The sequence below is a fragment of the Gobio gobio genome (genome assembly GCF_949357685.1).
Source record: "Gobio gobio genome assembly, chromosome: 1".
Lineage (NCBI taxonomy): Eukaryota > Metazoa > Chordata > Actinopteri > Cypriniformes > Gobionidae > Gobio > Gobio gobio.
Window position 1 is genome coordinate 78094376 of NC_137097.1, and position 12349 is coordinate 78106724.

General features: G+C 37.7%; 1 protein-coding gene across 2 annotated transcripts in view; it reads left to right on the forward strand.

Annotated features, from left to right (window-relative positions):
• tnrc6bb.1 (trinucleotide repeat containing adaptor 6Bb.1) overlaps window positions 1-11771 on the forward strand; it is a 29630-nt gene extending 17859 nt beyond the window's left edge. The window contains exons 10-21 of one of the 2 annotated variants that reach the window (XM_079815346.1): window positions 30-161; window positions 239-361; window positions 447-557; window positions 666-873; window positions 955-1092; window positions 1348-1467; window positions 1950-2084; window positions 2225-2311; window positions 4910-5113; window positions 5194-5258; window positions 5999-6138; window positions 9811-11771. In XM_079815346.1, the coding sequence (XP_079671472.1) occupies window positions 30-161; window positions 239-361; window positions 447-557; window positions 666-873; window positions 955-1092; window positions 1348-1467; window positions 1950-2084; window positions 2225-2311; window positions 4910-5113; window positions 5194-5258; window positions 5999-6138; window positions 9811-10201 (1854 nt within the window). In that variant the 3' untranslated portion in view covers window positions 10202-11771. The remainder of the gene's footprint in view (window positions 1-29; window positions 162-238; window positions 362-446; window positions 558-665; window positions 874-954; window positions 1093-1347; window positions 1468-1949; window positions 2085-2224; window positions 2312-4909; window positions 5114-5193; window positions 5259-5998; window positions 6139-9810) is intronic. The other variant, XM_079815347.1, reaches the window with a different exon arrangement.
• The last annotated feature ends 578 nt before the right edge of the window (window positions 11772-12349 follow it).

Here is a 12349-nt window from a genome sequence, read left to right on the forward strand (position 1 = left end):
AGTTTTAGCTCTTCTTTGCTGTTTTGAAGGTCGGGGGTCATAATATGTTTGGCAGCGGTGGGATTCCTCCATTGAGAGGGATGCATCAGGCTGGTGTGCACCCCTTAAACCCTTCCCCCGGGATACGAGCACAAGTGCCTCCCCAGTTCCTGCCACCTCAGGTGAGTTTGGGTTCTTGTTTTTCACACTTGTGATGAATGGACGTTTATTAGCTCAAGGTTGCTCCGTGTTTCTGCAGGTTCCTGGGCCGATGCTAAAGCCAATGGCGCCCCCTAGTGGGGGTATGTTCCCTCCACAGCTCTCCCCCCAGCAAATCGCCATGCTCAGTGGCATTCATCCACACATGCAGCAATTCCAATTGGTATGCATCACATTTGCTCCTGCAAAATAACAAAAGCCGTTTAAGAAGTGTTGTTTTAATGTTTTATATACGTTCCTTGTCCCAGGCCTGTCAGCTGATACTACAACAACAACAACAACAACAACAGCAGCAGCAGCAGTTTCTGAATCAGAGGAAGTTTCCTCCTCCTGTAAGACAACAGCACGACCCACAGCAGGTACAGCGTAACCCCTCACCCCCTGCTTAATTATCCACAGAACTGCACAGCGCCCTCTACTGGCTTGACCCTATAAAGCCTGCTCACTAACGTGTGTTTTCTCCGTAGTTGGCGCGGATCATGGCTATCCTACAGCAGCAACAGGGGGTCAGCGGGCCCAAACTCTCGCCGTCGCCCATGGTAGGACACGTCCCCAAACACCCAGACGCGCATCTCCATCACCTGGGCATAAACGCTCACAAGCATCCTGATGTGTCTGTGCATTCGGCCATGGGAGGATCTGAGCTGCACAGCAAAGCTCCAGCTGCGTTCTCAGGTGAGGACTTACACTATTAAATGTGGTTTATTCAAATGTCCTGCTTTAAATGGTTTTATTAAGACATTTTCATCGTCTCAGGTTTTGCGGGCGGATCCGATCTGGACTCTCTGATGAGTTCTCCTGCTGGTATGAAGGACGGGACTCAGTCTCGATTTAAGTGGATGATGGATGGAAACAGTCTGACGCCCTCCCCGCCGGAGCAAACGCTACACAATGGTAAGATACTACACACACACAGGCACTGAATGTAGGGCCCTATGATTTGCACTTAAAAGGGAATTGCGGAAACCAGTCATATATAACAAATGTCACATAATTATTGTACATAAATAAGTATTGTAGTATAAGATTGTTAGCATTGTCCATGTGACTTCTAGTGGTTCAATGTCTTAACTACCTTTCTGGCCCTTGAATACAGAATTCGGGAAAAATAAGCTCATGATGTGTGTGTGTGTGTGTGTGTGTGTTCAGGGCCGGTAAAGCTGGCCGGAGGCGGCTCGTTCTCTCAGTTTGACATGATGGGCGGCGGCTGGCACAGAAGCGCGGCTGCTAAAATGGACACGCCTCCTGCAAACCCCACCTGGCCTCCAGGTAACATTCAGATCATGCAGCTCGTATTATTATTATTATTATTATTATGAATGCCTAGATCTCATTTATACGCATTTCTACACTACTGTTCAAAACGGATATCTTAAATGTTTTTGAAAGAAGTCTCTTCTGCGCACAAAGGCTGCATTTATTTGATCAAAAAACCCAATGCAATGTTTTCTATGGGAATATACACCTGTCAGGCATAACATTATGACCGGTGAAGTGAATAACACTGATGATCTCCTGTTAGTGGGTGGGATATATTAGGCAGCAAGTGAACATTTTGTCCTCAGAGTTGATGTGTTAGAAGCAGGAAAAATGGGCAAGCGTAAGGATTTGAGCGAGTTTGACAAGGGCCAGATTGTGATGGCTAGTATCGTTCAGTTATTTAATCTCAAGCTCAGCGAGTGTGTCGTTAGACTGGTTCAATGTTTAAAAAACCCTGCAGATCACATTTATTTATTGCTGTAATATCTCAGAGTTTCAGCCGGGCGTCCCGTGGAAGGGCGTCCAGAGCCCTGAGCCCGAGCCTGACCCCTACATGACCCCTGCGGGGATGATGGGAACCGCCGTGCTTGGTGATACCGAACATCATCTGCTGCAAGACAACACAGGTACTGAGTTTGAGAGGTCTATATTACTAACAATATCAAAGGTTTTCTTACGTTTACTTGATAAAGTCATCAGGAGTGCAAAAGCAATGTTTTGATCAGTGAAAGAAGTGTAATGTAATATGCGTGAATGTGTTTTTCAGGGTCAAACTCTCTGAACACCTGTATGCCTTCACCTGGTGCCTGGCCATACAGTGCCTCAGAAACGCCCCTCGCTGCACACGGCACAGGTAACGCCCCAAAACCCTCTTCACTGTGTGTCTTTACCCCTTAACTGTCCCCGCCCTTTTGGAGAATACACATCAAAATGCACTATCCAAACTTAATTCAAGAGTGCTTTGGAATATAGACCTAAGTTTGGTCCCGTTTTAAAGAAGACAAGTGAAAAATATGAAAGTATGAAAAAGTTATGGAAATTTAAATTTACTGTAAATGAAAAATACCGTACTAAATATTTTTTATTTCATATAAAATATATATTTTACAAAAAAATGTTTTACTATAAAATCAAAGCCATGTGTCTAACCAAATTTGAAGTTGATATCACAAAAATTGAAGTTCCCATGAGATTTTGTTTAGGCGCTGTACCGTAAAAATCGTAGCTTCATCGGAATGGTCCGAAACTTGGTGACTTTTTTGGTACTTGGTATATGAACACCCAAAATAAATTGGGGACAGGATTTGAAAAGTCAAAGTGGTTGTGAAAAAAATCACACTCAGGACCTTCAGGTCAAAAATGACCCCCATAGGAAATGAATGGGAAATTGGCAAAAATATGAAAATACAGAGTTTTTTTGTGCATACAATTTACAAATCAGCCAGGATGCAGAAAAAAAGGACTCAACATTGAAGGGGTGAATCTCTAAAACATCAAGAGTGTAAAACAGACAAAAAAACACACACACACACACACACACACACACACAAAAACACAATTAGCTTTTGGAATGACACGCGTTAATTTGTGTGTGCGTGTGTTTTTGTGTGTGTGTGTTTGTGTATTTTTTTGTCTGTGTTGCACTCTTGATGTTTTAGAGATTCACCCCATCACTGTTGAGTCCTTTTTCCTCATCCTGGCTGATTTGTAGATTGTATGCAGAAAAAAACGAATTTCCCATTCATTTCCTATGGGGGTCATTTTTGACCCGAAGGTCCTGAGTGTGACTTTTTTTTACGACCACTTAGACTTTTCAAATCCTGTCCCCAATTTTTTTGGGTGTTCATGTACCAAGTACCAAAAAGTCACCAAGTTTCGGACCATTCCGATGAAGCTACGATTTTTTACGCTTTTTTATAAAACGCAAGATCCACTATAGTGGTAAAAATGTGCTATTGCGTGATAAAAATGCTCCACCGGATGGCACCGATCTCATTTAAAAATTTGCTTTCATGAGGCCTAGGCTTGACTCTAAAATGAAATACAGCTTCAATAAAAAAAATACAAATAAAATTATATATATATATATATATATTCAATGAGAAAAAATGGGTCATAATTATTGCATAAATATAATTATCTCAAAACACCAAAAAAGAAAAAAAATATTATTGAACAAAAATATATATTTCATTGATTTTACTCAAATCTTTTTTTATCTTAATCCCGCCCTCCGTGTCATTTTTGACCCGATGGTCCTGAGTGTGACCCATAAATGAAGAACCCCAGAGAGAGGAGAGGGTTGATGCTTTTACCTGTAAATTTATATCCAAATATCACTTCCACCACAAAACAGTCACCAAAATATTGGACCCTTGAGACTCGATATGTGTTTTTGTCAAGATTGAACAAGATTTTGATTATAAAGTAGTTAAAATGAATTGTTGTAATATGAAACATGACACCGCCCACTAGGGGGAGGAGCCCGCTAGAATTATTTAGGAGTACCGTTTCCATGGTAACACAATGTCCGATTTCAAAACTTTTTTAAGCTTTCGAATGATACCTAATTTATGATATTTACTTAAAGGGTTAGTTCACCCAAAAATTAAAATTGTGTCATTAATTACTCACCCTCATGTCGTTCGACACCCGTCAGACCTCCGTTCATCTTCAGACACAAATGAAGATATTTTAGTGTAAATCTGATGCTCTGAAAGGCCTCCTTTGGCACAATGCACTTTACACTCTCAAGACCCTTAAAAGACACTAAAGACTAAAGTTACAAAGTCCATCTCACTACAGCGGTTCTACAATAACTTTATGAATCGGCGAGAATAGTTTTTGTGCGCAAAAAACCCTAAATAACGACTTACATAGTGATGACGAATGTGAGTCGATTCAGCGGTTCAGAGCGTTATGAATCAGTGAGTCGATTCATGATTCGGATCGCGTGTCAAACTGCTGAAATATGGCAATTCAAACTGCTGAATCGACTCACTGATTCATAACGCTTCGAAGCTTCATGAGGCCGTGTTTTGAAATCGTCATCACTATATAAGTCGTTATTTAGGGGTTTTTTGCGCACAGAAACTATTCTCGCCGATTCATAAAGTTATTGTAGAGCCGCTGTAGTGAGATGGACTTTGTAACTTTAGTCTTTAGTGTCTTTTAAGGGTCTTGAGAGTGTAAAGTTGAGCCAATGGAGGCCTTTCAGAGCCATCAGATTTACACTAAAATATCTTCATTTGTGTCTGAAGATGAACGGAGGTCTGACGGGTGTCCAACCACATGAGGGTCAGTCATTAATGACAGAATTTTCATTTTTGGGTGAACTAACCCTTTAAATATGTGATATGAAAAAAAGGCGATCAAAAGGCGTGTGACAGTTGAGGGTTTTTTAGGCGTTTCAATGTCAAACTCAGTTGGTGATATTTCGTAACGTTTCCAGCGAAATACTCGGAGCTGAAGTCCAGCTGGCCGCCGGAGCCCATTGGACACGGCAAATCGTGGCGGACCAATCGGAACACGTCTCACCTGCCCCGCCCCCCTCCGGGCCTCAGCAGTCAGAAGCAGCCGTGGTTGGCGGAGGGGCCTCGGATGCCCCGGGCCTGGGGAGGCGGAGCCAGCGGCCCGGAGTCGCCCTTTAAATCAGGTACTACAGACACACACCGCCCTCACACATGAGCAGCGGACCGCCTGAAGCTCAACCTGTCCCTGTATCGTGTTCTTCAGAGTGGAGCGACGGAGGAGCGTCGGCGGGAAAGTCATGGCTGTTACTGCGGAACCTCACGCCACAGGTACAGCGGAGTTTATTCGGTCAAAAATACAGAGAAAACACGGAAAATGTTGCAATTTCGAATCGAGAGATCAGCTTTGATCACATGACGTCTCACAGCCGTTTTTAAATTGCAGTGATATTCGACCGTTTCGCTGTATTTTTGATCAATAAATAAATGCAGCCTTGGTGAGCAGACGAGGCTTCTTTCACAAGCATTAAAGCTACACTGTGTCACTTTTTTAGTTAATTCTTAGCTAAAAACAGTTCTTTCAAAAATATATGTGCTCATTAATGTATATTTACTTCTTTCAAGTAATAAAGTATTCTCGTAAGTTTATTGAAAATACATACAGGTGAGGGTTCGAATGCGGGTCGCCATGTTGCTCCTCCATCTTGAAAGTACATTAGCCAAAGAGGGACATTCCCGTAAATTCTTGGCCTTTGGCGTTTTAACACTTGATGGCACCGTGTCGAATGTGGACGAGGTCAAACTGGAAGCCATGTTAATCTTGGACTAAATCGGCCACCGTAGGAGTTAAAGCGAAATCGGAATTGAGAGGAACAGAAACTAATATTCACTGGATGGTCATATACAAGTTCACCACTAGATGGAGGAAAATATCACAGTTTAGCTTTAAATAAACCGAGCCGTTTTAACGGGAGTGTGTCTGAGTCAGTGGGCGCTTCATGTGAGTCAGTGTGTGTGTGTGTGTGTGTGTGTGCAAAGCATCAGGATGAGGTGTGTTCACGTCTGTGCAGATCGACGGCTCCACCCTGAGGACCATCTGTCTGCAGCATGGCCCCCTGCTGACCTTTCACCTCGGCCTGACGCAGGGCAGCGCTCTGATTCGCTACAGTAGCCCTCATGAAGCCGCCAAAGCCCAGAGCGCCCTGCATATGTGAGTCCTACACACACACACACACACACACGCGTGACGTATTCTATATAATGCTGATTTTAATGACTGACAACTAATCCAAACCTAAAAGAAAATGGCGTCCTCAATTTAGTTTGGTCTTGATCAGATTTCCCAACACTAGTCAAACGCACACACACACACACACACACACACACACACACACACACACACACGCACACTTCTGCTGTAGCTTCCTGTACGTGTCATGTAGCTTCTTTTTGCTTATAATGTGTCTTAATATGTTCTAAAAACAGTCTGGGTGTGTTTTTTTTTACAAAATGTAAAGAATGTCGAAACTAATTTTTAGGCCTGTTACAATTGTATTTTTATTTTTTTGGTTTGTCTTTATTTAATTATTTATTATTAATTATAGTATTTAATAAAGACCAAACTGAAAAAGTCAAAAGGCCTGGAAACAATTCATAATCATTCATACCATTCGATTTAAAAATCTCTGATATTCCCAGTTTCACACACAAATATAGTTATTGTGTATTAATGATAAATATAGAAAATATCATTACGTTATAGTAATTTCTTCATGATTTTTAAGATTTTATAAAATGTAGTATAAATGAACTTATTAATAAATAAATCATTTAAGTTACATAATATTATAAAATCTTTATGGAAATGACAATATTTTCTATATTTATCATTCATATACAATTAATATTTCCCAGTTTAGATCTTCCTTTTAAATATTTAGTTTGCTCTGCATGAATATCAAAATCGAATGTTATTAATTAACTTCTGTATTTCTTTCATATACAGTAAATATAAAAATGATAATGATTTTCAAATTAAATGTTATGATTTGTTTCCAGGGATGTTACAACATTTAAAGAATTTAATTATATATATATATTTAAATTTGACATTTTACCCCCAATATTGTCTTTATTAAATACTATAATAAATAAAGACCAAACTGACAAAAGTCAAAAATATGTTGTAAAAATGTTTTTTGTAAATTTTGTAACAGGCCTGGAAACAATTCATAATAATTCATAACATTCGATTTAAAAATCCCTGATATTCCCAGTTTTACACTATAAATATAGTTATTGTGTATTAATGATAAATATAGAAAATATCATTACATTATAGTAATTTCATGACTTTATAAAATGAACTGTAACTTAACTTATTATGTAACTTAAATTATTTATTTATTAACATTATAAAATCTTTATGGAAATTACTATAATAAATTATATTTTCTATATTTATCATTCATATACAATTAATATTTTCCCTGTTTAGATCTTCTTTTAAATATTTAATTTGCTCTGCATGAATATCAGGGATTTTTTCATTGAATGTTATGAATTATTATGAATTGTTTCTAGGCCTGTTACAAAATGTACATAATTTACTACATTTTTTATGCACATTTATGTATTTATTCAACAAATATAGGATTTAATCATTTCAGTTACAGAATTGTATAACATCCTTAATTACTATAAAATGATGATCTCTTCTGTATTTCATATACAGTAAATATAAAAATGATAATGATTTTCAAATTAAATGTTATGAATTGTTTTCAGGAATGTTACATTTAAAGAATTTAATTAGTTTATATATATATATATTAGGGGTGTAACGGTACACGTATTCGTATTGAACCGTTTCGGTACAAGGCTCTCGGTTCGGTGCGCGTGTGTACCGAACGGTTATGAATGCAATCTTTAACAGTTTACAGTCGGCTTGTTTAAAGCACGGAACACACTTCAATCCTAGTTCCCACACGAACATATTGAGTATTCAGTCCATTTTATCACGAAATTCAAACGATAAATGCAGTTTTAACGCTCTTTAATGTGACGTGACTGATAGACGCGTATCAGTTCAACTTCAAGCGGCAGCGCGCGGTGCGCGAGTGAACGCGATCAGGAAGAGATGATTGCGTTCACTGGCGCGCCGCGCGCTGCCGCTTGAGAAGGAATAAATATAAATGAATATCTTAAGGTATGTTGAGGATACATTACAACTTACTGAAACGTATCAATTGTTGTGTAATCGCTTCATCAGTGTTTCAACCGCGGAAAGACAATAAAACAGCTTGTAAACAATGTCGTGTAGAATCACGTTTACCTCAGAGGTCATTCAGTGTCCACAGCTGTTAGTTTACTAGAGAGATTAACTCTTTCACTGAATACATGCACTATATTAGCCTATATATTCATTATATTAGCCTATATATATTCATTATATACTACTTAGCCTGTTAGTGATGTCTTGTTTATTTAATATATGTTTAAATAAACCTGTCATGAAAATTACAGCCACTAAATGATTATATTTCAACAACAAATTGGAGAAAAAATAATCATTATATTTAGAAGTTAATGCAAAAACTGCCTTTTGTGAAGCTTATGAGTGTTGATTATTATATCTAAAAATAAATAGCAACTGAATTTAGGCTAATAGTTTGGGCTCTGTTGTTTATCTTTAATAGCAATATGTAAGTAAGGGCTCCCTATATAGTTTACAGCATTATCTTTAAGAAACTTTTAGTTATAACTGAATTAATTTAAGGACAGACAATTTTTTTTTTCATTAAACCACTGTTGAATAAAAATTAATAAAAAGCCATTTTGTAAAACTGCTGTACCGAATCCGTACCGAATCCGTGACTTCAAAACCAAGGTACGTACCGAACCGTCAGTTTTGTGTACCGTTACACCCCTAATATATATATATATATATATATATATATATATATATATATATATATATATATATATATATATATATATATATTATTTACATTTTACACCCCCCCCCCAATTTTGTCTTTATTAAATACTATAATAAATAAAGACCAAACTGACAAAAGTCAAAAATATGTTGTAAAAATGTATGCTGTACATACATGTACAATTCATAATATTTAATAGCATTCAATTGAAATAGTTTTACACTATAAAGTTATTGTGTACTAATGATAAATATAAAAAATATCATATTATAGTAATTTACATGAATTTTAAGTTTTTATAAAATTAACTGTAACATAAATAAATAAATAAATTCTTTACATAATTTTGTAAAATCTTTAAGGAAATTACTGTAATAAATAATATTTTCTATATTTATCATTCATATACAATTAATATTTTCCCACTTTTAAATATTTAATTTGCTCTGCATTAATATCAGGGATTTTTAAATCGAATGTTATGAATTGTTTCCAGGCTTGTTACAAAATTTACATAATTATATATATATAAAAATGTTTTATTCAATTTTGTATTTATTTATTCTATTCTATTCTAACAAATATTTTAGGATTTAATAATTTAAGCTACAGAATTGTATAAAATCTTGGAAATTACAATAATACTATAATAATTTCTGTTTAACTTTCATACACAGTAAATATTAGTCAAATGTAAAACTGGGAATATTAGTGATTTTTAAATTGAATGTTATGAATGATGAATTTTTACGAGTCCGAATTTCTCTCCATTATTCACCTTCGACAAGATTGAGTTTACGATTTCAGCAAATCATAATTTATAGAACAGAATTGACGTTTCAATGTCAATCTAAATAAAGTGTTTTTGAAATATTAAATGTGAAGCGTGTGACATCAAATGACGTTTGTCAGACTTTAGTGATGTTTATTGTCTTGTCCAGGTGCGTTCTGGGAAACACCACCATCGTGGCGGAGTTCATGAGCGAGGAGGACGTGGTCCGGTACTTCACACATTCCCAGAGCGCGGGGGTCGCGGGGTCACCCGAGGGCTCGTCCGGCTCTGACTCCGCCCCTCGAGAGGGCGAGCGGCCCGCGGGTGGAGGAGCGGAGGGAGACTGGCAGGGGCTGGACGTGACGGCCGGAGAGACGCCCGGACTCGCCCTCCTCAGCCAATGGAGCAACAGCGCAGGGGAGGGGGCGGGGAAAGGGGTCTGGGGGGGCGTGGCTCCCGGTTACCATGGCGGCGGCCTATGGGGCACTCCTCAGTTAGAGGACGGCACGGCCGGGTTGTTGCCGGGCAACCTGCTTGGAGGCGGGACTGACAGTTTGTGATTGACAGTTGCGTGGAGTTTGTCGAACTGCAAAAATAATGATCGTTTCCAAACATGTGGAAGCCTAGTGCGCACAGCGAACACATTTCATTTACGCGTTTTGCTTTGTGACATTGTTTGTAGTGAAAATTAACCGTCTAATTACGCCCCATTATTAGTTCATTTTAATGTCATTTTTATAGTTAAGGCAGAATAAAACACGAGCGGAATGATGTCACAAGGCAAACACGAGTACGTTTGTGTCAATCCCGTTCTCCAGGTATATTTTGATTCACCAGAAAAGCGGCTTCTGTATGTTTTCTCATTGTTTTTGCAGTTGTTCCTGGCGAGGGCGTAGCTTTAAGACACACACACAGCTACATTTCCACACTGACACTGGACGTGCTGTTAAAGATGTTAAACACACACACACACACACACACACACACAGGTGCAGTGCGAGCGCAGTGGGATTCGCTTACAGACATTCTCGTCATTGCCAGAGTTAAGCTATCATGTATTTGAATGCAGGGACTGTTTCTAAAGGCCTTCTTTCTCACACACTGCTCAACTTGAACAACCCGTGTAAATTTGCTGTTGCGCTGGCACACTGTTCTAATGCTTGGCCCGTGGAGTTCTTGAGTTGGTTTGAGCGTCTGAAGCCGGGCAGATGCGTGACGCTCACGGAGAACAGGGAATCCACTTTTCACTCCGGAATCCACTTTTCACTCTGGAATCCACTTTTCACTCCGGAATCCAGTCCCGACGAAAAAGCCTGTTTTCAGGACCAGTTTGCGAAATGTGATCTTATTTCCACGGTCTCATAATGCTATGAGTATATTAACGCCGTAATGCGATTTAGCCTTTCTCTGAACTCCAGTATCATTTAAATTATGCCATTTTTCTGCAAGATACCGATGAGAAGTGTTTAATAGTTGCGAAACTCTCGTCGCTGATTTCGTCAAACTCAAGAACGAACGCTTTTCACTCCTGAATCGAACGCCAAAATCTACATTTTGCATAAAGAAAACCACCGTTTTTTTTAGGAACAAATAGCATTTTTTTGCATATGGAAGCTTGGATCTCACACTTGCGACTTTTTTTCCCTCACAACTGTGATTTATATAAATGTGCAACTGCGAGTTAAAACGTTTAATTGTTATCTGACATTTCCCTCAGAATTACAACTTGAGTTTATATCACAATCATGAGAAAAAAGTCGATTGCGAGATATAAACTCACAAATGTGGAAAAAAGTCAGAATTGTGAGTTTATATCTTGCAGAAAATCTCGCTATTACGATTGTTTTTTATTTTTGCATTTGCTTGTTTATTCCCCATAATTCTACTTTTTTTTCTCACTATTACGATACATTTTTCATTAGCGAGTTTATTCCCCAAAATTCTGACTTTTTTCTCACTTATGATTGTATTTAATTATTTTGCAAGTTTATACCCCAAAATTCTGTCATTTTTCTCGCTATTACGAGACACAAATTCAGACTTTTTTCTCGCTATTACGATTTTTTCTTTTTTTGCATTTGCGAGCTTATACCCCAAACTTCTGACTTTTTTTTCGCTATTATGATAAAATTTTTTTGCATTTGCGAGTTTATACCCCAAAATTGTAACTTGTAAAAAAATGTTGCACCGTTGCACAAATTCTGACATTTTTTCTTGCTATTACGAATATTTTTTTTTGCATTTGCAAGTTTATACCCCAAAATTCTGACTTTTCTCACTAGTGCTAATTTTTTTTTTTTTTTTTTTTGCGTTTGTGAGTTTATATACCCATAATTCTGACTTTTCTCCCTATTGCAGGTTTATATCCTGAAATTATTACTTTTTTCTTTCAATTGTGATTATTTAAAAAAAAATTGCATTTGCGAGTTTATACCCCAAAATTCTGACTTTTCTTGCTATTACGATAACATTTTTTTTTGCATTTGAGAGTTTATACCCCTAAATTCTGCCTTTTTTTTCTCGCTATTACGATTAAATTTTTTTTGCATTTGTGAGTTTATACCTCAAAATTCAGACTTTATCACTATTACAATTTAATTTTTTTGCAAGTTTATACCCCATAATTCTGACTTTTTTTGCGTTTGCGAATTTATACCCTGAAATTCTGACTTTTCCTCACTATTGCAGGTTTATATCCTGAAATTATT